General features: G+C 39.7%; 4 protein-coding genes across 14 annotated transcripts in view; 1 reads left to right on the top strand and 3 right to left on the bottom strand.

The window, feature by feature from the left end:
- Positions 1 to 5,824, top strand: part of frmd4a (FERM domain containing 4A) — a 97,730-nt gene extending 91,906 nt beyond the window's left edge. For 9 of the 10 annotated variants that reach the window (XM_086298460.1, XM_086298461.1, XM_086298459.1 and 6 more), the window contains exons 23-24: positions 1,534 to 1,636; positions 2,600 to 5,824. In XM_086298460.1, the coding sequence (XP_086154586.1) occupies positions 1,534 to 1,636; positions 2,600 to 2,702 (206 nt within the window). In that variant the 3' untranslated portion in view covers positions 2,703 to 5,824. Of the gene's footprint in view, positions 1 to 1,533; positions 1,637 to 2,088; positions 2,161 to 2,599 lie in introns of all 10 variants that reach the window. The other variant, XM_086298456.1, reaches the window with a different exon arrangement.
- Positions 5,825 to 7,479: 1,655 nt separating this feature from the next.
- On the bottom strand, positions 7,480 to 9,447 carry tmem253 (transmembrane protein 253). The gene is made up of 7 exons (XM_086302359.1): positions 8,939 to 9,447; positions 8,641 to 8,802; positions 8,451 to 8,561; positions 8,291 to 8,347; positions 8,098 to 8,205; positions 7,811 to 7,957; positions 7,480 to 7,597 (listed from the first exon to the last, which is right to left on the bottom strand). The coding sequence occupies exons 2-7, from the start codon at positions 8,800 to 8,802 to the stop codon at positions 7,544 to 7,546; spliced, it is 639 nt and encodes a 212-aa protein (XP_086158485.1). The 5' UTR covers positions 8,939 to 9,447; the 3' UTR covers positions 7,480 to 7,543.
- Positions 9,448 to 16,608: 7,161 nt separating this feature from the next.
- Positions 16,609 to 22,842, bottom strand: pdp2 (putative pyruvate dehydrogenase phosphatase isoenzyme 2). 2 transcript variants are annotated; one of them, XM_086298447.1, is made up of 9 exons: positions 22,702 to 22,842; positions 22,172 to 22,301; positions 21,873 to 22,064; positions 21,230 to 21,349; positions 20,847 to 21,133; positions 18,744 to 18,849; positions 18,428 to 18,664; positions 18,033 to 18,332; positions 16,609 to 17,902 (listed from the first exon to the last, which is right to left on the bottom strand). In XM_086298447.1, exons 2-9 carry the CDS (start codon positions 22,247 to 22,249, stop codon positions 17,627 to 17,629), a joined length of 1,596 nt encoding a protein of 531 aa, XP_086154573.1. In that variant the 5' UTR covers positions 22,250 to 22,301; positions 22,702 to 22,842; the 3' UTR covers positions 16,609 to 17,626. The 2 variants fall into 2 exon arrangements, with proteins under 2 accessions (XP_086154573.1, XP_086154574.1); XM_086298448.1 differs by having other exon boundaries at positions 22,172 to 22,305; positions 22,702 to 22,773.
- A 1,068-nt stretch (positions 22,843 to 23,910) lies between these two features.
- LOC147324567 (uncharacterized) overlaps positions 23,911 to 25,354 on the bottom strand; it is a 2,801-nt gene continuing 1,357 nt past the window's right edge. Inside the window, exon 1 of the mRNA XM_086298449.1 lies at positions 23,911 to 25,354. This exon is cut by the window's right edge and continues 1,357 nt beyond it. Within this exon, the coding sequence (XP_086154575.1) occupies positions 25,001 to 25,354 (354 nt within the window). The 3' untranslated portion in view covers positions 23,911 to 25,000.

Raw genomic sequence — 25,354 nt, 5'->3', positions numbered from 1 at the left:
TGACCCCGTGACAAAAAGGCAAACCGAGGCCATCGCCACATGTAAAGCATGGTTTGAATTCCTTTGCTCCTCAGATTATTGGAACTACTGAGGGATCGTTTAGCTTCAGATCTTCTGACTGAGAGCAGTTCTATATTAGTTTTCCATAAATGTTTAGATTATAACAACAATTGTTAATAATTAAACGGTTTACAAATATCTCTGCATTCAGAAAAAAATGACAGAGCTTCTTAAGCTAATATTTTAATTTCACGAGGGTAGACAGTTGCTCAGTTTGACTAATTATGGAGTTTGAGCAGCACGAAAATACACTTTTAATCTTTTCTAGTGGTATTGATGTTTTTGAAGAAGGGATGGGAAATTTTGCAATAGACTGTTTAAGGCGTCAGTAGAGTGAGGCATGTGTATGTGGGTATGAAGCAGTGTTCCTCCGGTTGGCTGCTTGAGCTAAAAGGCAAGCCTGTTAAAAGTCTAGCTTTGGATAGGAACATATATCCTATCCAAAACTGGATCTCTCTGTTCTACTCTTTTGTCTCTTTCTCATTAACCCCAAATGGTATCTGACTGCCCCTCCCTGACCCTGGTAATGACAGAGGTCTCTTCCTGTTACAAAGACGTTCTTCCTACCCACTGTTGTCAAATGCTTGCTCATAAGGGATCATCTAATCGTGCGGTTCTCGCTCTTAATATAGTTTACAATGTAAAACACTCTGAGATGGCTGTCTGTGTGGCTCTATGTAAATTGAATTGAATTGACAAACTGATTTGTGTTGGTCTTGGTTGTAATTTACTAGCTGGTATTGCTGATTTTAAAAATGCAACTAAAACTCCAAATCTTTATTTTATGAGACCTCACGCTGCCTGCTGTGTGACCCACGCGTGCAATAATTAATGAGATTATTCATGTATATTCAGAGATTAGGGTTCCGATTAAGAGCTCTTACTGAGTAGTTCAGCAGTTCAACTCGCATTTATTTTTAATTATACATAAATTAATAATGTTTAGGAAAATTGTAATTACTAAGCAATTAAAGCTGAATTTAAATGTTGAATTTCTGGATTTGTGATCTGAAGCCTGACAGGCTTTGGTCACGTCGCACACACGTTAATGTTTCCCGCATTTATGTGAGGATTCTCACATCTTCACCCAGTTTTCTCACTTGAATGACAATTAACCTTCAAATGTCCCTTCGGGGAAGTAAATATACATCTTTTTGGCCCAAGGATGACATTTTGGTACTTGCTCATCAATTATGTGGAAGTGTGTGCTAAATGCATTTTTGACAAGTCCATATGAAGAGATAAGGGCTAAGAACAAAATAAAAAAGAAGCCATGCCCCGTGTGAGGCTCGAACTCACGACCTTCAGATTATGAGACTGACGCGGCCTGTTCCCCTCCCCCCCTCCCTCAGCCTTCCCACAGGGTATTTCCCACCCCCATCCCCCGAGCATAGCTGGAATTCCTTTGTCTTTCACCTCACTGTAACCTCTGGTCTTTGTGTCACTTGTCTGACTCTACTTTTTTTGCTTTAGCTGCTTCCCCTCACAGCCAGAGGAGTATGACCCCGTCAAGTGAACACGCAGCTACACCCACACCTCCCTGCAGCCCACAACACATCCTTAACTGGCAGAGCGGGTAAGAAACCCACAAGCACGCATAAGGTGGCTGAAAAGCTGCCAAGACGTTGAAGCGGATAGGAATATTAGGGAAAACTGCATCTGCTGCTCAGCTTTTTTTCTCTTTCTTCATATTTGTCCAGGACTCACGCTTAACACACTCACAAACTTCGAGTGTCTGCTCTTCTTTGTGTCGTTGTCTGTGATTTTGGGTGCAAAACACTTCCTAATTCTTTTCAGACTTCAGTCAGATCATATATGTCTGTATTTTCCCGCCTGCTTTCCTGTTTGTGGTCTTTATGTACATTTTTTCTTCACTGTCTTTCTTGATTATCTTACACACCTATTACTCTTAATTTTTTTCTCTTGGGAATCTTCTTATTGCTTACTGTTTGTCATTTCATTCTTGTCCATCTTTCTGTCTTTACTAACCCTCCTTTCCTTATGTGTGTGTCCTCTCTCCTGGTTTAGAGGGACAGCAGACTGCTCTCCTACTGAGGACGTCTGTCAGTCTCCCCCTCAGCCCAGCTCTGATGCATAGAGGTACCGTCTGTGGTCTAAATCTAGCATAGTACTAGGAAAATGCAATATCAGTAGATTTTAAAGCAAACCTTTTTCATTATAGAACATCAGGACCAAATTTAGTCCAACTTTTCATTCATAAAAATGTATCCCATCAAAACATGATAAACTAATGCACATCTGTGGGGCACTGACAGTTGTGGTTCATTTCTCATTTCTTGCTCTTTGACGGTGGAGGTATACGTGTCATGAACTCCCTCTTTGCCTGTATCTGCCTGAATTTTGCATGCTTTCTGCTCCGTTCTGATCTGCAGCTCACAAGATTCACTAATAAACAACACTTAACCGTGCACCGTCACAGACCAGAGATTGAACAACAACAAAAAAGCTCACAAACAGCAGACAAAGACAAAAAAGCTGCCCTGCATCTGTTCTGATTCTGGTCTTTCTTCCTCTGCAGGACTTTGAGTGACAGCTGTTTTCTCAGCAGCCCTCTGTGTTCAGAGCTGGCAGATGTCCAGTGGTACGGACAAGACAAGGCCAAACCTGGAACGCTGGTCTGAGACCTTCCTATGGGGCCTAGAAAAGTCCCATTGCCCTCTCCTACTGCCTCTCCATTGTCCCCCACAATTATCCATCAACAACTGACAACCTCATCCTCAAAGCCCTGCAGAAACCCTGCCCTGAGCAGACTTGACGGGCTGGACGTGAGCCTCCCTCCTCCTAACATCTCACCACCTCTTTATTATGACCTGTCTATTGCAGTTCAGCAGGACAGGGACTACTCGCTGGGCTCTTTAAGGGCAGATTTCACAGGACGGACTGAGAAATGCCACCTCATCTGTTGAACTGTCACCCTACAGCACCACAGAGCCCTTTCTTTACTCACCTACTGCAGCACACAAATAACAGGGCAACGGGAAGCGAGCGATGGGAAGAGAGAGCACAGCAAAACGTCCCACATGCAACTCAAAACTCAGCAGAAACAACACAGGCCATTCCAGGATCTCTTTCATATTCATCTTTGGTCCCCAGACTTATTCCAGTGCACTGCCTCCCAGTCAGAGGATACCTGCTGGATTTGAGCCACCAGTTTAAAACCCATTTCCAGGCCCAAACGAACTGTGTTGCATTTCATTCCCATTAACACTTGTTTGTCTTTCTTTTTCTTCATTTCTTCCAGCGTATTTATAAACAGAAAAGATGACTGAAACATTCAGGAGTTCTCTCTTTTACCCACAACCACAGACAGTTTCTGAATCGACCAGTCACACCAGAGTTCTTGGGCAGGCACAAAGAAAAAAAGTGAAAACTGTACTCAAAGTGACAATATCAGCATGGTTTCTGAGAGACTGTCTAGATATTAATAAGGACTATAGCAATAACAACCCTCGTAGAAGTCTTTGGACTGGTTTGAATCGGCGGAGTGAATTCAAGGATCATGATAGGGGGAATTTGGATTTGTGGTTGTTTGGCGTTACTCTTTTGCCTTCTTCACTGACTTCATCCTTCGTGTTTATTTTAATATCTGTGATCTTCAGAGGATTACTCTGTCCGCAGCAGCATGTTTGATCACATGGTGTATGAGCCAGGGAGTAGAGGAGGCTTGGAAGAAAAGGTCATTTATGGGTGCTGTTCAGTCATTACAGCACTTTTTAAAATTTTGTCTGAAGTTTGTTGGTCTGGCCTTTGCGCACTGTTTCATATTAAACCCTGAAAGAAAGAAAAAATGTCTGACATGTCTTGGCATTACTTCTATTTTAATATTGCATTGGCTCAGTGAGAATTGTTTAACCTTTGATCTTGGCTCTACACCAGCTCTCACCATGCTGAGTATCCCTTTATGGCACTGTGTTTACTCATCTTACTTTATCTGTTCCAAATATGTTGGTGCTTTACATTAATACTGTAATTTACTACTGAAATCATTACAAACCACACAGCCCCTTTACTTCCCCACAGCAGAAAGCCATTCTATGAAATTACAGTGAGGCACAGCGGACGGATGACATCCAACGAGGGTTTATTTGGTATTAAGTGAAATGTATTTTAACACCATTAAGTCTGAAAGCACAACATTAACAGTGTCTTTGAGGGCTGGACCTACAGTAAGTGTATTCTCATATCAGTGTGACCACAAGGTGTTAAAGGGCAATCCTCTCTGTGTTTCAGGCATCAGATAATTAAAACCCCTGCTGTCAGGGAAGAAACGCTAAAGCCAACACACAAATACTTTAATCCGCTCAAATGGAGAGAATTATTTTTCTCACACGTCCTAATCAATCAAATATTCAGAACAGGGTTAGAAAAGCACATCTAGTTTTGTAAAAAAAATAAAAAATAAATAACAATAAAGGGAATTTTGGTTGTTTTTAGCCATTTTCCTTCTCTTCCTTTGACAAATGTTTCCGTTGCAAATTAATGCTCACCACTGTTTCCTTATTCCTCAAAATCTAAATTAACCAAGTGCTATTTTGCTCTAAAACACGTTGTGAATCTCTGATAGATCCTATAGCACCATTCAGACTGGATAAAAGGTGTATTGTGCTTCTTGGTATGAGAGGAACGGTACGTCTTTCATTTGTATTTCCTTTATAGACTGCTGTGAGTTGTTGTAATTTGCCCCAAATTACAACAATTTGGGGCAAACAATATTTTACTAAGAAGGTTTCGCCCGACCTCCTGCATGGCCAGTTCTTGGGCAGTTGTTCCTGCCAAGTTTGGACAAATTGAATAAGTCGTTAAGCAGAGTTGGAACCAGTGATCACCTAATATGACTTCTTTACTCGAGTGTATTTGAGTTTGATCTTGCTTTTCCCTCCGAAACATTTCTGTGCTAGACAAAAAATCCCACGCATGCCGTGAAGATTCTCTGAGAAAGGAAGACCCCAAAGACAGCGCCCAGCTCCTTCGTGTTACCATTAGCACGTTTTACTCCGTGGTGTCATCCCGCACCAAAAAAAGTACCATTTTGACCTTGTTGTAATCTCTGACCTCTGAGCTCATTGTGAAGACGCGTGACATCCCTTCCCTTCATATTTCCAAACAACATATTTCCTGTGCTCCATACTAATGTATGAGGTTTTTGTAATACTCCCAAGAGAAGAAATGAACTAACTATTTTATCAAGTCTTTTCCTGTATGTACTGATGGGGCACTATTAGATTTTGTGGGGTTTTTAACATTCACATCCTTTGTTTTAACAATGTTCCACTTTAAATGAACCAGTATTTTTTTTGTTTTTTTAAGTTTCGGACATTGTAACAACCCTTTCAGGTGCTACAAAATGACCACTTACTGCTTTGTCACGTAGGATCTAGACATCTCTTCATTGTTATCAATAGATTCAATACCAGATGTGCAAAATGAAGCTTATTTTAACAAACAGTTTAATAGTAGAAGCACTTCCTCTACCAGACAATAGAGCATGTAACTCAATTTTATCAGTTCTCTTCAGCTGAAACAGTACATTAAAGGTGTTGTAGGAAAACAAATGTGGAATTGATTAAAAAAACAACTTAATTCCACACTTAATTTATTCTTTTTTCTATTAAGAATTTGTAAAGTAACTTTGCATTTTTCAAAACTGTGTTGTTCAAAATTGATGATGAAATTTTCAAGACGAGAAGCTGTGGTGGTTCTTGAGAGTAAGAAAATAAATTATTGATGAATGTTCTCAAGATAAGTGGTCTGTCGTTTCTTTTTTCACTTCTTCCGTTCCCTTTCTCCAAAGTGGTTCAAGATCAGATACCTTGAGGCCATCCAGCTGAAAGGTCATAGTGTCGGCCAGACTTATCAAAGGGAATCCCAACATGTGGTCACTGTTTCCTCTCCTCCGGACACACTCACTCTCCTAACATCCGAGCTTAATTTACTTCCCTCCCTTCTGCACCTTTGAGAGGATTTCCTGTGGAGTCAGAAGGGAAGATACACTCCAAACAGAAAAGATATTACTCATCAGAAAACGTGGTTAAACAGCCTGGCTTCACCTTTTTTAATTTGCTGATATCCACTGGAAAACAAAATCCTCCTTTAAGTAAATTCTGCTGAAATGTGTGTTTAACTTATCGTGTGCTCTACTATTTTAAGGCTAGCACTCAGGCCCAAAACTCACAAACGGTAGTTGTGATCCTTTGTGATGATATGTGGTTTCTGCTAACATGAGCACAGTGTCAGTTTCTGCCAGGACACCCAGCTTTATCATCCTGCTTTGGTTTGTACCACTTCTGTGTCCATTTACTAATTAATCCCACGTTGGTCTTTGTACTCGGTGTGTTCCCATAGCAGTTCTCCCAGCCAGGCAACAGCTGGAAGCTGTTATCCCGAACTGCCGTGAGAAAGTAACTGCACTTGGATTTTTTTCCACTCATACGTCTGTTTGTGCATGTTTGTGTGTCTGTATGTGTGTGTGTGTGTGAGAGAGAGAGAGAGAGAGAGAGAGAGAGAGTTCTTGCTGCAGGAGTGGTGTATGACCTTCGTTTAAATTCCTAATTAAATCCTCCATCACTGAAATACTCAAACACACCACACCCTCTACTACACAATACATAAATATAAGAACTATTACTCATGCACATATGTCTGTGATGTGCAGTTTTTGACTGTATGTTGAGTTTGTGACAAGGGTTAGGGTTCAAGTAAGATGCTTAAAATCCCACTGACATTCATGAAAAAATATCCAGAGGGAGGGGGGAAAATAACAGATTCTTGCAAGTTTTTTCAACAGGAACATTTATTTACAGTCAGCGACGGATAGATTACAACTGAAGAAGATGCATATTCATTAAATCACTCTGGCTTCTCAGCCCTGAAGGTCCTGAGTGCTGAAAAAAAAGAGAAAAAACCCTTAAATAATAAAATGAAATTCATTATCCAGGTTTACGCTCAACTACTGCAATGGAGTAAAATATCACACTGGTTTACGATGTGAAAAATCTGTGGCAGCATTGCCCTCTAGTGCCCTCTGCAGAATAACATCGAAGTAAATGAAGAAAGAAAACCATGGCAGCAATTTTAACCATTATAGCCTTTGAATTACAAAAAATAAAACAAAAAAGACCAAATTTTATTGACATATTTATATATGACAGCAATTTCCACTGTCAATTTTTTGACAATAAGAGGGCCCTGGGTTTGACTCCACCAGCCAGTCTGAAGTCTCTGTGGAGGCCTGTGTCTATGTCAGCTGTCTCCAGGTAATCCAGCTTCCTCTCACCGTCCAAACACGTGCATGTTAGATTAACTGATGTTTGTAGAAACTGTTCTGAGGTGTGAGTGTGAGGGTGAATGGTTGTCTGGAGGATAGGTTACTGCCTTTAACAGATTTACAACATTACTATATTCAGATCAAACAAACAATTTAATGACAGTAACTATGCTTGCAAACAATGAGATTTCAGATCTTTCACATATTAAATTCCACTTGTTCCAGGAGAGGCCCATTGGTTTCATCTGGATCCTGCCAAGAAAAGCATCCAGATGAAACACTAAGATAGCAGTGATTAACAAATCAATGCAAACTAAATAATTCAATATACATCATCATGCCCTAAAAAAAAGCTAACAGAATTAAACTGCATTCCTGTATTCCTTTAAACCAGAAGTCACAGCATTGATTAGGATTTTCTCCCAGTCTCAGGTTTTTTATTTTACCCTATCATCCAATATTTACCTGTGAGACGCGATTGTAAACCTGAAAATGGGGAGAACTGTAGCGGCGCAGACCCCTCCAGGACAGGAAAAGTATGTAGAGTGATGCCAGGAAGCAATGTACGGTGAACACTATGGTGCTTGCCCTTGCAACATAAGAACCAGCACGCTAGTGAGAAGAAGGCAGAAAGAAAAGAAAGATTGTAAGGTTTTCTGTGTATGCTGAACACAAACCCCAAAAGAGATTCCTTACAGGACCTCTTTAATATAAAGAAAGATTCAAACCTAGTTACTGGAATGCAGAATTACCTGTTGGTAAGTGAGTGTGACGGCTTGTGCAGCTCTGATACCGTTGGCCAGCAAAGCTGAGAATCCAAACACGAGACTAAAGACATTCACACCCATCAGAGCGATGATCTGTTTGTTGTTAAGATAAACTAAGTCAGGCTGATCATAACATAAGTAAAAAAGAAGCCACATAAGAATTTACCAAACTTTTTACCTTCAGTTTATTCGCTTTTCTTTGAACCTCAATTGCAAGACACCCAGCAGCCACATACTGGAACAACAAAAAACAGGTACAACCTCCTATTTGGCTTTCTCTCTTTTAAAACAGAAATGTTATACTGTGTGCATGTCAGCTGAAGCAGATGTGGACTCACAAATATGCTTGACCATGCTGGTGTTGTCATGGAGACAGCACAGCTGTAGCTCACACATGCGTGAGTGATTGTGGTTAGTATGCAAACTAAGGCACTGAGGATTTGAATCACCTGAGGGGGAATAAAGAATAAAAGATGGGCAGGTTCAAAGCTTCAGGATGTTAATCAATAGTTTGGGCGAGCTTCTTACCCCACTGACTAAAAGTCTAGTATTAACCACAGCCCCGAACCAACGATGAATCCTGGCATTGCTTAGCTCTCCATTATTGGTGACCTCAGTTTGTGGGGATGGTGAGGGTGTATCCTTAAAAAATACTTGGTACAATCCCTCCTCAAACATGTTCTGCCTCATCTGTCAGGGAAAAAGTTCATTTGTATGGATGTTAAATGCTGCACAAATCATTTGATATTTTGCCAAACAAATCATGGTTGATATGAACGCCTTCAGATTCAGATTTTGCATTTAACTTCAGTCTGTGACCTCTTACCTTGCCCAGATGTTGTAAAGCCCTTGTTTATTCATCCACGGGCTTTTATATAAACAGAAAATATCCATCCAACCAGAATAACAGACGTTGAACAGCTTTTCTCATGGCTACAAAGTTACTTCTTGTACCACACAATAAACTTGTTTGGTCAAAGTTCACTTGAGTTGGATGATAATGAACGGTTAAAGTTCACTGCTGAGGAAGTGATTCAGAGAGCGTGTTAGCCATGAGTAAAGTGCTTATCAGCTTGAAGGCAGGGCTTTCTGTAAGATCAGAGGACTTGGTTCATTTTAGACACAAGAAGAATACTTAGAAACACAACCCCAGCTCCAAAAACATCAGGATGCTGTATAAAATCAAAATTAAAAAATAAAAACCCAGAATGCAGTGATTTGTGAAACCCACATTTTATTCACAATAGAAAATAGTAAAAAATCAAATGTTACTGCTGAGACATTTTACTATTTCATGAAAAAATATCTCATTTTTAATTTGATAGCAAGACACTGAAAAAAAAGGAACTGGTATTAATCAGTTAAAGTAAAGATGGACAGACCCTGCATCTAGAAATTGTGGAACAATTTCAGAATAATATTCCTCAACACTTTGAATATCTCACCATCTACATTACAATCTCTGTGCTTGAGGTTAAAGGCTGAAAACAATTCAGAGTGCCATTCACAAGCGCAGGTTAAAGCTCGATCATTCACAGAAGCCATACGTGATGATGATCCTAAAGCACCGCCATCTTCTCTGGGTCAAAGGCCATTTAAAATGGACTGAGGCAAAGTGGGAGAACTGAACAAATCAAAAATTGAAATTCTTTTTGAAAACCAAACATCCTCCTAACTAAAGAGGAGAGGAAGCGTCCAGCTTTTTGAGAGCTCAGCTCAAAAGCTTGCATTTCTAATGGTATGGAGATGCATTAGTGACAGTGACTTTGGCAGCTTGCGCATCTAGAGAGGCACCATCAAGGTATATACATGTTTCAAACCGTTACAAATGATCCTTTTTCAGGGATCGCCTTGCATAATTCAGCTAGAGCGCATACTGCTCTATCTATTACGACAGCATAGCAAGTCTGGCTGTTGAACTGGCCTGGCTGCAGTCTAGACCTTTCACCAGTTGAAAACATTTGGCACATCATGAAATGAAAAATACAACAAATGAGACCCAAAATTGATGAGCAGCTAGAATCCCATATCAGATAAGAATGAGAAAATAATTATCTCATAAAGTCTTGGTATTCAATTCAAAGTTTAGGGCAAAGAGAAGAGGGAACAGAGAGGCGAGACAAAAGACACTGTATGAGACAAAGAGCCTTAGTTTAATCATTTTTAATGATTGAATGCATAGTGGTGTATAAACACGAAGGGAGTGAAAAGAAATGCTCAGAGCTTAATGTGATGTCCCCCAGCAGCCGAAACCTATTGCAAAATAACCAAGAGATGGATGGTTCAGGGTCATCTGATCCAGCTCTCACTATAAGCTTTGTCAAAAAGGAAAGTTCTAAGCCTAATCTTAAAAGTAGAGAGTCTGTCTGTCTCCCAAATCCAAACTGGGAATAAAGGGGCCAGAAAGCTGTAGGCTCCGCCTCCAATTTTACTCCCTCCCAGACTACTTTTGAAAACTCTAAGAACCACAAGGAAGCCTACAGCCTGCGAGTGAAGTGCTCTGTTAGGATAATGAGGTAGATATATTACATAGAGTGTTAATAAATATAGATTAATCATACTTCAAATTGAAGTAATAATGATGATGGTTTAGAGGAAAATACTGAAAATACAGAAGTTAAATCAAAGATCAATCAGAGAGGAAGTGTCTAAGTAAAGAAGTTATTAGAGATTCTTTACCTAATGACACATCTGTGGGAACATATTTTTTTTAATCAAACAAATAATTTGTGCTATTACTGCCAATGTGAAATCTACATTTATCCTTAGCTAGCAGTTTCAAATTTCCTTTAGTGTTGCCTGCTTTGGCCCCTAGAATACAGTCAGCTATGGTCACTGGAGTATAGCTATGCATGTGTGCATGACCCTCAAAAAAGTCCCGGCTGAACCTAATGGACACGGTTACCAACAATCATTGAGCCATTACAAATAACAAAAGATACAAAGATTGTTCTTTTCATTCAAACACAAAAATATCCTAAAATAACTCCACATAAATAAAGTACATGCATAGAAAGACAATGACTGATAGAAAATAGTCAAAAAAATTTCTTTTTATTACAAGAAAAAACCAAAATCTTATATTCTGTGTCAAACAATATAGCGATCATGCATAGATACATATTATAGAAAAATATTACATATATTAAAACCTATAAATCCAGTACATGAGACCATAAAAGCATATTAATCATTATTTTAATTAGCTTAGAAACCCTAATAAAAAAAAATAAAAATGTATCACACTTGATCAGGACAACAGGACAACAGCAATTCCTCATTTAATCCTCCAGGAGGTGCTGTTTGCAAATGAAATTTCCAGTAGACTTCCCCTCAGAGAAGCTTCGGCTCTTTATCGCCACCTTTTATTAATGCTCAACCATTTCATCGAACTGAGTGAATCTGCCTCAGAGCCTTTACCTTCACGGTCAAACACCAGGGGAGAGTCATAAGGAGGAGCTGTGGGTTCACTGTCTGCAGCACATGTATTCTAAGAGGGGACAGCCACAGGCACATATAAGACTCTGAAAATATTACAGTCATATAAACTGTAAATCTTTACATATATACCAAAGGTTTGCTATTAAATGCATGTACTGGCTTTTGCATTGGCTTGTATTTGTAGGCGGTAGTTTGGGCAGCTCTGTGCAGCAGGAAGAACATCAGTGCAGAAGACTTCAGGACGGTTATCAAGCCCTCTGTGGAGCTGGCTCAGGTCATAGACCTATAACACAAGATGAACATATGTACAAAACAGGGAAGTATGGTGGCCCTGATAGGTCAAACACACCAGCACATATAAAAATGCTGCAACACACAAAACACGAAGGAAGTTGAATAAAACAAATCTCACCAAAAAAACAAGGGAAGTTGTTTTTGAAGGAGACATTAATGTGAGTGAAACACTGAGGAAGTGGCAGAAACCAAAACATGTGAAGGATTGTATTTGTAGTGCGTTTGACCTTTCAGGGCCACCGTAGAAAAAGCCTCAGAAAAATGTACCCCCTACTTTAGTGTGACTGCAGCATCAACTTTCTCAGGCAGTGATACTGCAATTTTATTACATCATCAGCATTTCCCCCTAAGTCTTCTATTTTATTCGTTAGTTTCATTAGTAATACATTATCCAGTGTTGCATCACCAACACAGAATCTCTCATTCCAGGTCTGCTTATTCTCCTTCTGCCCACCAGGATTCCTCAATCAGCCGTCCAACTCTGCAAGTGAGCCAATCACTCAATACTTTCTAAGCTCTATCTCCCATTTGCTTTTCTCTCAATCATTAGCAAACCATTCTCCTAACCACCAGAATTATGTTTGCTTTAACCTGTTTACATCTATTAAAAACTGCAAAACTGAGCATAGTCAAAAGGTGTGTTTTATCCTCTCATGTGAGTCTCTCTTGTGAGTATTTTTTCCCTGTCCAACGGCATATGCACATACAAAATCCCCGATCGCCGATCAACAGTAAAAACACCCTCAGGGGGCTGATCTGCTCCTGGTCCAGTGATCTTGTAAGTTATGGCCACCTTTTTTTCTTTGTTGGACTTCAGCTAATCCCAAAAATAAAAATGTCATTTGAGCAGAGGTGAATACAACACAATATCACTTGGTTTATATAACCCCAATTCCAAAAGAGTGAAGACACTGCATAAAATGTAAAAAAATAAACCGAATGCAATGATTTGAAAGTCTAATAAAGCCATTTTACAAATTTGTTCCTTATCCCTGCATCCAAAGGACAAGGCTGAAAATCAACATGGGATGCACTTGTCCTCAGGCCCTCAGGCAGGACTGCATTAAAAATAGACATGATTCTGTCATTGAAATTACTGCATGGGCAAAGAAATCACTGTCTGTGAACACAGATAAATGCAGGTTAAAGCTCTATCATGCAAAAAAGAAGCCATATGTGAACATGATCCAGAAATATAGCTAGCACCTCCAGAAAAGCAGGACAATGTGACACTGCATGCTGGAGCTGTTACAACAGCATGACTTCATAGTCGACTGAACTAGCCTTCTTGCAATCCAGATGTTTCACTAACTGAAAGCTTTTGGCCCATCGGGATCAAAAAATAAGACCCAGCAACAAGAATCCTGCATCAGACAAAATCAGGAAACATTCCTCTCCCAAAAGTACTGAAGCTGGTTTCCTAAGTTCTAAGAATTGTTGTTAAAACAAGCGAAGGTGATATGCAGTGGTAACAAGAGCATTTCCCAAATTTGTCTTCCTGTCATCAATTGTAAAATGATCGTGATTGATATTTGATATGTTTCTATGTTCTATTGTAAATAAAATACGTGTTTATGAGATTTGAAAATCATTGCATTTACATTTTACGCAGCATCCAACTTCTGTGGGATTAGGGTTGCATGGCAGCAGTTACCTTCACCAGATTTTTGGGGTAAGGATCCCTGACATTTTCTGAAAAGCTAATTGGTGGAATAACCCACTCCCTCTTCATCCGTTTCAAGCTGCCAGACACAAATGGAAACTCCACAATGGGAAGCTGCAGGGGGAGGGTGTAAGACCTTTTGAATCAGGACATCATGTCGCACCAGATATAGTATTTAATCAATGAAATGTGACGATGCAAATAATTCTAAAATTACCTCAAGATCTACGTTCTTGGAGACTTTATTTGGGCAGCTTTTTCTATTTTTCAGGCACTGTGGTTGGATCCCTGCAGGAGCAGCTTGAAATGCCAAGCACTGAGGAAGCAACAATAGACATTATCCTAGTAATGCTAAGCTTACAATATACGTGTAAATGTGTCATAGTGAAGTGTTAAAAAACAAACTATGATCTGAAAACAATGTAAGTTATAATATAAAACAAACACATCCTGTTTTTCCTGACTTTCATTCATCTTCTCTTCAGAGCATGCCTCCACCTCTCCAGGCTCTCTCCTACCTGCTCCCCACTCTCATTACACATCACAGCGCTCTCCACAAACACTGTATCCCATGAACACTTCTGCCTTAACTGTTAAACTGACTTCATCTGTCAGCTTGTCCATCACTACTGTGAACGGGCTCAGAGTTGAGCCCTGATAAATCCCACCCCCACCTTGAACCTATCTGTATCTCCAGTTGTCGTTCTGCACCACCCTCACATACTTCTCTGCCACTTCTGACTCCCTCATACAATACCACAGTTCCTCTGTTTGGCATCCTGTTACATATTTTCTCTAGATCCACATAGACACAGTGCAACTCTTTGAGACCTTCTCTATACTTCGTCATCAGCACATTCCAGCTGTAGCGCTCTTTCTTGAAGCCATGCTGCTCCTCACCGATTGTTACCTCTCTTGTGAACCTAACTTCAAAAGCTCTTTCCCATATCTCATCAGCTCTCTAGTAACTGCAGCTCTGCCCGTTTCCCTTTGTTCTTATAAATCTGTACCAATACACTTCTTTTCCATTAAACATCCTCTCACTCTCTGAGATTTGTGTTAAACAATCAGGTTAAAAAGTCCACTGCCCTCTCCATACTTCCACAGCACCAACTGCCTGTCCAATTTTCATTCTCTTCATAGTTGCCCTAACTTCCTCCTTACTAATCCTCTGCACTTCCTAACTCACTAACTGTCCCCCATCCACCCTCCTCACTCTGGTGTTCTTTATTTATGAGCTCCGCTAACCACTCCTTCTACTTTCTCTCTTCTCTTTACTTGTTAGCATATTTTTATCCCCGTCCTTAATCACCGTAACTAGCTCCATGGTCTTTTTCTCCTTCTCTAGTGTCCAGGTTCACATACAGTTCACTGTAAGCCTTTTACTTTGCTTTTTGTTGTACTCCTAGCCTCCGAGTAGTCATGTCTACTTTTTTTGTTTTCCAATTTATCTCTTTTTGATACTTCCCCGTATTTCCTCATCTTCCTTCCTCTGTCTAAATAATACCAAACACCTTCTTGGCTTTTTTCCTCACCATTCAACCGTTTATGTGGTGCTGAATGTTCTACAATAGCTTTAACTTGACTAAGCCAAGGCCTGTTAACTTCTCATTAGTGATCATGGTTGACTCCGACTGGTAGATTCGTTCAAGGCATGTTTGGAGGAGTACCAACTGTACCAACTGTCAAGCATGGTAGTGCTCAGGTGTTTTGCTGTCTGTCGTACTCGTAATTAAAAAAAAGTGTAGGAGGGCTAACTCCAAATGCTCAAACTTCACCCTAAATCAACAGCCATACAGTTGAAACTGGGAGACAGTAGAGTGTTTCAACAGGACAATGATCCCAAACATCAAAACTGGTTTTGGAACAGGCAGACTGACATTAAGCTTCTACAATGGCCTTTCCAAATCCCTGAACTCAACCCTACTTAAAATTTGTTAACCACTCCTAAATATCAGGATGGTGTCAGGAAAACACACAATTTAAATGAACAATTGATTCCCCCAAGAAGAGTGGTCACGTATCCAGACATAATTATTTCAGAAGCTTGTTCATGGATCAAAAGTATCTGCTCAAGGTTAAGGACATTTAAACAAATACTAGTGAGCTTGTGTGTATCATTTCAAACCTGAGTGGTTTAGAAAACAAACAAAATAAATCAAACCTTGTAAAACCAATAATGCTACTAAATAAACAGTCCTGCAAAAAAGTATTTACCCTCTTTCTGATGTCTTTTTTTTTCATATTTGTCTCAGTTAAATGTTTCAGAACATCAAACAAATGTAAATATTAAACAAATATATCTAAGGAAAGACAAAACGCTATTTTGTTCAGTGATGTGAAACATGTAGGTTTGACAAATATGCAAAAAACTAAGAAATTTTAAAAGTGAAAATATTGTATATAAAGATGCACATATTATACAAATATAAAGAAAAACCTAAGTGTTAAGGGCCATGAGGTGATTTGAGACATCTCGAAATGCAGCGAGAGAAACAACTGATGGAGAAACGTCCTCCATCAGTGCAGTAACTTTCCTAGCAACTGTCTGTGACTGCCTTCTTTAACTGCCACCGGCTACAGTATTTGTGTTTAGCGTTTCACTTTCTTCACACGCCGAGTAGCTGATTTCCACAGGAAGGGGTTAAACTGGAATTAAGAATACATCAGACCTGCAGGTGAGGGTGTTTACACATGTGGGTTTCCAACTTCACATTTCAAAAAAGGCTTGAGGTCTGCTTTTTTTTTTTAAAGTGGAATTTGTTCATATTCTCTACAATTGTAAGTGAGAGACCAGCAGAAAAATGTGAGCCACTAGCAGCATCAATTAAAATAACTTCACTTATGTTTGTACGACCATTAGGCTGATTACAGACTAACTTTTTTCCTCTAATATGTCACACACATGTTTAGAAAACACGTTTGAGAAGAGACAGGCTCCCATGACAAGCAGAGTTTATTTTGAAAACTCCTGACCCCACTTATCTACTTTCCAGGTTTAGGCAAAAGGACATTAAAACTATGCTTTACAATATTTAAATGTCCCCTTGTAACTTCTTTTAATCCAAATGTTTCTGACAGAAAAAAAATACAATCTGTTCAATGTAATATTAGTTTAATTTTGTAAATGGAATGGAAACATAAAAACACGATTACAATAAACATTTAAACTTCATTAAAAGATACTTCACAGCTTACACAAACAGGGACATGGAAAAAAAATAAAAGACTAAATGGAAAAACAAAAGCACAATAAGAAAATCAATAGAAGTGAGAGGTACCATTATTTCACATCAAAAATACACTGAAGGACTTTTTCCAAACAAAAACTGTATTTGTGACCCATTAAATGCTGCAACTATGAATTGGTAACTGAACTTTTCCTAAGAACCAGACAAATTGGAGTGCCGATGTTTCTGTAGAAAGCATATGGATGGCCACCCTCTATTCCAAAGACATTGAGCAGGCTTAGCATGTGTGGGCCAACTGATTGTCAGATATGCGGAAAAGTACGAGCTGCAGTGTGTTTATATTTTTGGTCACTCGGGACTGTGCTGCGTTTCGTTGTAGTTCTACAGTTTGATCCGGAGGTATTTTGACCTGCATCGGTTCACAATGTGTTGTGAACTAAACTGAACAGTTCCAGACCGATGATTACTTTTGCATTTGTCTGTTCAGGCTAACTGTAAGTAAACACTGAAAATCAATCAGTCTATATAGCAAGCTGTAACTGTGACAACCTTTAGAAAATGTTAACTGACTGTCATGGCCAAAAGAATTCACAATAAAACTGTATTATTAACATAGATACAGAATATTTACAAAAAAATGTTATCAGTACAATTCTCCAAGAATCGTTGACTTTATTATTTTTCTGTTTTTTTAGAAAAATTAATTGCACTAGTTATAAGAGTGTAGATAGGCATTGTTTGTAACCAAAACTGTATAAAAAGTATATAAAACAATAAACTACAAGACTATTTATTGTATTATCATATCTGTATAGTTAATATGATCTCAATAGTTCATTTTCTAAAGATCAAGGGTCTCGTTAATACTTACTGTTACAGTCCTAATCTGAATAGCCCAATTCTCGTAATTGTTTCTCTCTGTCCATTAGTTGTGGTGAGATCTAGCCAGATCATAGTTCAGATACACCACAGTAACTGTGATATCATCTCTGTACATTCGCGCTAGATCCTCCGGCAAAGCAAGCATTGACGCCAGCCTCTCCTGGGATAGTTCTCCATAGTCCCCAGTGCCGAGAGCATGTCTGATGAGGTGTGTGGCAGCGTTTGTGTCTAGAGCCGGGGAGGCACGGGCCTGGCGTTTCAGCAAGAGTTCATGCATCTGACCCAACTTCAGCTTTCTCTCAGACTGAGAAACTGGAGCCTGGAAGAAAAAAAACAAAAAGGTTAGTTAGAAGCCTTTTTGTTTTTTCAGGTCAAGATTGCAGGATAAAGTCTAAATAAAGTGCTGTATCTAAAAGTTACATGTTGTGAAGTAGTTACTCCATACAAACCTGTAGGTGAATTCCACTCAGGTGCTCTCCAATGAGCCGTACTGCCTCCTCACTCCCTAGTTCATCCCATAAGCCGTCAGTACCGAGGATCAGGAAGCGGTCCTGGGGTCTCAGTTTATGATAAGTGATCTCAGGTGACACGTCCAGGTACGGCGGTGTTAGATAGTTAGGCGGAGTGTACTGATACAGATTAAGAGAGTCAAGGTCTACTCCAGATTCCAGGCTGGCTAAAATACTTTGCTGCAGCTCATGGCTCCATTTAAATCTCACATCACCAAACGCACGGAGTGGCATTAGGACCTGACAGAAAGATAAAGAATTGAACCAATGACTCATTCTCTAAACCGAATGGCAAACAAATTTGTGATCTGTTGCATGTGGCGACAAAAACCCACCCCTAGCAGCCTGTCATCTGTAACCACTGTGTCGCTCTCTGAAGGTGGATGTTGGGCTTTGATGCGTTCCACCTCAGCCTGGTTCTGTGAGTTATGGTCTTGAGAAAGGGGTAAAGCGCTCCATGAGCCATCTTCATTTTGCACCCCTAGTACTGCTCGACAGTCACCGGTGTTCGCCACGTGGATGCCATCCATGCCAACATGGGCCACACAAGCAGTGCACCCGGCAAATGCAACCTGGACAGATAATGCATGTGTATCAACCTTGTATGAACTTAAAACACACTAGAGACCGAAGACTGCTGTATCTTATTACCTGAATGGCTGTACTTCTCATTAGGTCATTGGATAGAGGAACTTGAGCCTCCAGAGAGATGTCAGCATCAAGCCGTTTGAAAGCATAATCCAGAGCATCCTGAGGACTAAAAAAAGAAAACAGGCTTTTTGTTTTGTGCTATTCTGCATACACAGATAACTGACAAGTTAAGACATAAATCAACACGTATTAGTAAAGTGTTTGATGCTGAAACGGCTTCAGTGCGTCCTGTTATTGATTTCAAATTTTCTGTAAGGCTACTACAGGGATGATGTCATTCTTTAAAAATATTTTCCATATATAGTGGTTAGATGTTGGTACTTAAGAGCACTACAGTCACCTCAGTCTAAAATTTCCTACTAGTATTCAGTAGTAGAATATGATTTAGATCATTTTCATACTCATCAGTCCATTGTGTGACCCCTATTGCCCTTTAGATGTGTGCACTCTCATCATAAAAGAGACCACTCACATTAATATAAAAGTGTTTCATGTTACAGTGAAGGTGTTCACTGAGACGTGGAATCAAATCATGCCAGCAAAATAACTTTCAAAGCATAACAGAGCCAACAAATCCAATCACTGCAGAAAATTCATGTTTTTCCTTTCACTTTGTGTTATGTATTTTAAAGGCCGTTTGAAAGCAAAAAATAGCATAAAAATTAAAAAGTAATCGAGGGAAATGACAAAACTAAAAAATCTATCAAATGTGTGGAAATACATATACGTCTAGACACAAGTTTGCAGCTTAGGTTAGTTGCCATCATATCAATAAACATTTTATTTCTTGTTGTGCTTGTATTATTTCACACCCACCTGGTTCCTTTAACAAGCATATAGCCTATTTTAAACTGTATTATTAAACCCCACTCAAACCTTCTATCACTACCACAGCATCCATCCCTCCACAGTGGGTCAGCGCCCTGACCCACTGGTGTCAAGACAACCATCTCACCCTCAATGTCGCAAAGACAAAGGAGTTGATAGTGGACTTCCAGAGGTGCAGAGAAGTACACACCCCCATCACCATCAACGGCGCTGCTGTGGAGAGAGTGTGCAGCTTCCGGTTCCTTGGTGTATATCTGGCTGAGGATCTTACGTGGTCAGTACACACAAACAAAACAGTGAAGAAGGCGCAGCAGCGCCTCTTCTTTCTCAGGAGACTGAAAAGATTCGGCATGAGCCCCCGCATCCTCAGGACCTTCTATCACTGTGCCATTGAGAGCATCCTCACTGGATGCATCACCACCTGGTATGGCAACAGCACCGCCTACAACTGCAAAGCTCTCCAGCGAGTAGTGCGGTGCTCTGAACAGATAATTGGAGGTGAGCTTCCCTCCCTCCAAGACATCTACAGGAAGCGGTGCCTGAGGAAAGCGGGGAGGATCATCAAGGACTCCAGTCACCCCAGCCATAAACTGTTCAGACTACTTCCATCAGGAAGGAGGTTCTGCAGCATCCGGTCCCGTACCAGCAGACTGAGAGACAGCTTTTTCCATCAGGCCATCAGACTGCTGAACACGTCATAGACACCTCAGCTTCACTACTGGAACTTTAACATTATGCACTCCATACTGTACAGTAACGCCACTGTTTTGCACATGTCTCACTCTGTATATTTTATTTTATATATTTTATTTATTGTTTACTCTATTTAATTTGTAAAATATGTGTACACACACACACACACACACACACACACACACACGTAGAAAAATATTTAGTATACACATCCAGAAATGCATATACTATTATATATTGTACATATATTTATTAGTTTCAGATGTAGCCATTCTTGTATTTTGCTTGTTTACATTATTGTATTTGCACAACTCTGTTGCTTGTGAAGCTCGCACACAAGAATTTCACTCACATGTGCTGTACCAATGTACCTGCACATGTGATGTGACAATAAAAGTGATTTGATTTGATTTGACACACACAAAAACTGGATAATGCTTTAAAAGCTGGGTCAAAGCGTTGACATTTGTATAATTTTACACCATTTGCTACATCTATCAAGGACTAGGTTTGAAACAATAAAACAAGCTAAATAATAATTCCTCCCAGTCTTTGCTGAAGAGAAGATTTATTTGCATTTACCTCATGCCTGACTCGTGTTCATCACTGTCCAGTAATTCTTGCCAGAAGACTCTGAGGTTGTCGATGTACAGGGAAGCAGATTCACGATAATTAAAATCTGTATGATGTTTATACCACTGCAGGATGGGAGGAATAGGTCTGCTGTGCTCCATGCATTTTTCGAGTTCTTCCAGGCTGTGCCTTTGCATCATTGCAACTGCTATATAGTACAGCAGCCGCTCACTAACGGCCTGAGCACACGCCCAACCCCCGTGGCCATCAAACACTCCAAAGAGCATGCCCTTTGACTGGAGAAGACAGAGAAACATAAAATTTGATTTTACAAGAAACAAGTGGAAAAAAAACACAGATTTCACTATAGCAAGGGGGAAAAAACTGCATGCCTGTAAGCAGGTGGCTGCACTGCGACGGTCCTCATTAGGAGTGTTAGCAGCTAGCTGGTTGCTCTCAAACTTCCTCACAACACTTAGTCCCCTGCCATCAAACTCTGGGACACTCACAGACTGAAACAGAGATATGGTTTGTGTTACTTTAGCTATTTACCAAAACAGTTACATAATAAATATGAACTTAAAATGAAGACACTTAACTAGAGTTCGTCAATATTCACATTCAAACTGAAAAAGGTTTTTGAAAGAAAATGGCAAAGAAAATTACTGAACTCTTTTCAACCCAACTGAGGCAAGCATTCAGGTTGCTGACAACAAAATGCAATAAATGAATAAAAAGTAAAAACTAGTGTTTAGTGCATACTTCTTCTGCACATTGTACAATGGCCAGCTCATGATAGTCTGAGTGCTAAAGATTGTTACCCAGTCAAAATATGTGAGTAAATTTTTAAGTTCCCAAACACTTTCAGAGTTTTGCTAAAAGAAGAGGTGATAGGCATAACGGTAAACACAATATTTTTGATGCATATCGCTGGTATTTAGTAAAAAATTAGCACAATATTCTGTCTTTGTTGTATTTTCATTTAATTAATAAGTTTAAAGTATCTGCTGGGTAAGACTGTGTGCTATCCCTTACTTGTTCATTGGATCTAAGAATACTGTTGATCTGTACTCTCCTCTGCTGAAAGTCCAAATCCTGATGAGTTGAGAGGTGTCGCTGGCTTTTAGACAAATTCCCAGATTCATCACCATTGGATGGACCCCAGGATGAGAAGTAGCAGTGGGGTAAGTGAGACTGAGAACAGCAAATTGCTACAGCGTGTGCATTCTGAGGAAGAAAGGGGATTAAAAATACATTAGGGCAGTGGTTGCTAAAGCTTTTCTGCTAGACCCGCCTTTGATTTAGAAGAAAGAATAAAATAAAAGCAGACAAACCTGGAATTGAGCACCATAATAAAGCGTGAGTGAGTTTGACGCTCGTTGCAGGATGCTGGCGTACACACGTCCATACATCGCTGTTGCGACACTCTAGGTAGGCTGTGCTGCAGCCTAATCACCTTTATGCCTAGCTCAAGGATGAAAAAAATAAAAATGTTATACATTTGCTTATGTGTATGGTGATGCTACGATGTTCCTGGCGATAATTAAATGGCTAGCGTAAGCTGGTAGCATTTTACATGCGCCATAGATCAAACAGTTTCAGATTAACAACATGATACATTTGTTACACGCCACTCCCAAGTGGCATCTTCTGACATTTAGGTACATTACGTGCAAGTCCGCCACGTACCACAGAGCTGTCAACATGACACGTAAAGTTAGCTTGCTAGCTGGCTAGCTTGCGCTAACATTTGGTTAAAAACCACACCGTACTAGCGTTACCCAGTAGCCTGTACCTAGCTAAACTTCCACACATGTAGCGGCTTAAGATATATGTCAAGTCAACTGAACAACCAAATACGTACAAACTTCGTAAAACTTCGAGTGAATCGATGTCCATTGAATCACTACTCAAAATCATAACAGGACGGTCACGTGCTGAAACGTCTGACGTAGCAGTTATCGCGCTCTGCTGTAGTAGATGTAGAGCTTAGTGGGGTGCATGCTTCCTCTTTTCTTACCTCTACTGCAAATTTTTGGTGTCGATCCATTACACAATCGATCATTGTGATCTTTACTTCCCACAATAATTAGTGACTATAACAAAACACATTTTTCAGCTTTATATGTATTTTGAAACTGAGTTTTCTTTCGAGACCTGCAATGTATATCTGCTTCTAAAGCACTTTGGATCTGTTTCTGTTGTTTGTATGTGTTTATAGGCCGTCAATAAAATAATCTCGACGAAAAGGTTCAGACATTTTTCATAGTGACTGTTTGAGGTATAGATTTTAATGTAAAAACAATCATTTATCTTTAAATTTCTTTTTCTATTTTTCTGTCCACTGCTTCTTGGCTCTTTCAACGCATTTGGGAGAACAAAAAGTTGTGTTATCTTTCTCACAATTCCTGTTTTTCCTAAAGATACAGTCTTTGTTGTAACCAATTCCTAACCAATCGATATAAGTCCTTTTCTCCTTCCTGTGTTCAGCCGCCTCACATACAACTCACAATGAAAAATTAAATTATTTTATTTATTCGTACAACATAGAGATGTTGTACGAATAAATAAAATAATTTAATTTCAACCAGAGCTCAACCAGAGAAGAAAAAAGTTATTTATATTTTTTCCTCAAGACTGTATTATAATTTAAACGTTAGGCTCAAGTGGCAAACTACCCGTTTCAACTACAAATTTACAAATCAATCAAATTTTGCAATTTCTTTCTTTTTTGTCCATTTCAGTCAACTTCCCTCAGTGACCTTGTTTATGCTGCAGTTGGTTTTTGGCGTTGAATGGATATTGTCAACCATTTTTCTTCGAACATTATATTGATCATCTTTAAGAAGTTATCATTACAAGGCAGCGAGAGAGACAGAAAGGCAGGAGAGTTCAGGTAAGAGTTGGATTTTAAATAGAGGGCTCTGTGTGCGGGCAGGCGGAGATGAGGATCCAAATGCAGGACTCAAACACAGAATTGTAACTCAAAAGCTCAGCTTTATTGCTGGAGAAATTAAAACATGAACTGAACAAGGGTAGTGAACACAAAAATACTGAACACAGTATAAAACACACAGGCATAATCCAACAGTACGATGCAGCACTGAGCAAAGGCAAACACAGGGCTAATATACACAGGGAAGTAATCGGGGAATGGAAAACAGGAGGGAGACACAGCTGGGAGAGATTGGGGCTAACGAGTCAGGGGATCGAAGCTGGACACACTGACATAAGACACAATCCTTCAAAATAAAACAGGAAACAATACACACTAAACTAAGACACGGACTGGACAGAGAGAGACAGACTAGACACTGAACTAAACCAGCAAAAAACATGAGAACACAAAACCTAAGAACTAATCCCTAAACAAGAAGAACTAAAACATAGATTAATAATCATCATCATCATAACCAACAAAAGCACCACAAGAGAATAAGAAAACTATCCATAATGCAAAAACACACCAAAACATAACAACTCAAAATACTGGGTCAAACTGACCCAGAACCGTGACAGGTAAGGAGATGTCATTTCAGGACTTAAACCAGACTCTAAGAAATTGCTGTGTCTAATTTTGCGATGCTGCGAGTAACAAACTGGGTTGAGTTTGGAGGTTGAAGAGGAACTTTCCCTCGCCAGGCCGACAGCCGTCTGTGTTTATCTCATGCAGCGCAGGGCTAAATTTAAAATTATTAAATACTTAAGACAATGTATATTCTTCTATGACAAAAAATACAAGTGTTCATTTAAGCAAATAAACAGAGCCGTAAGAGATGTTTTTCAGAAACTGTTGTCTTTATTTTGATTTGCAACTAACAAATTTTTTTAAAATTTGTAGTTTTTGTTGTGCTCTCTATTATGTGAACCCCTCACCTAATTTGTTATGTTTTTTAACAAGTTAAACCCCAACAATCAAATGATCCCCTGTGAGCAAGCACTAGGCACGGTGGAAAGGAAAAACTCCCTTTAAACAGGAAGAAACCTTTGACAGAACCAGGCTCAGGAAGGGGCAGCCATCTGTCGCGACTGGCTGGGGGGTGAGAGGCAAAAGAAAAGAAAAATGAGAGCACAAGTTAGCTAAATGTTGCTTATGTTGTCTGATATGAACAACGTATGGTTTTCTGGACTGTGGATGAAAAGCAGTCCATCATTACTAGTCTTTAAAAAGGGACTAATCGATCACCAAGGTGGCAATATGGCTCAACGAGGCCATAGACAGAGTTAAATAGGCAATCACTGTTAAGCACTGAAAAGCCCCAGTAACCTGCAGCTATAATAAGGCCTACTGCAGCAACACCTAAACCTATTTTAAGTAGGCGTTTAGCACCATGACACCATGAACCACTAGTCGGAACCACGTCAGGAGATGGTTCTGAGACAGGAGAAACAAGCTCCTCGGGTTCAGGAGCAAGATTCTCCAAGGCCGGAAAAAAAAGATCCTCGGGTTCAGGAGCAAGATTCTCCAAGGCCGGAAAAAAAAGATCCTCGGGTTCAGGAGCAAGATTCTCCAGCTG

Source organism: Aulonocara sp. 'chitande type north' Nkhata Bay, linkage group LG7 (genome assembly GCF_057382095.1).
Source record: "Aulonocara sp. 'chitande type north' Nkhata Bay isolate Kocher_YH1m ecotype deep benthic linkage group LG7, A_spYH_male_GT1.1, whole genome shotgun sequence".
Taxonomy (NCBI): domain Eukaryota; kingdom Metazoa; phylum Chordata; class Actinopteri; order Cichliformes; family Cichlidae; genus Aulonocara; species Aulonocara sp. 'chitande type north' Nkhata Bay.
The sequence above is the reverse complement of the archived record's forward strand: the minus strand, read 5'-3'. Positions and strand labels throughout refer to the sequence as shown.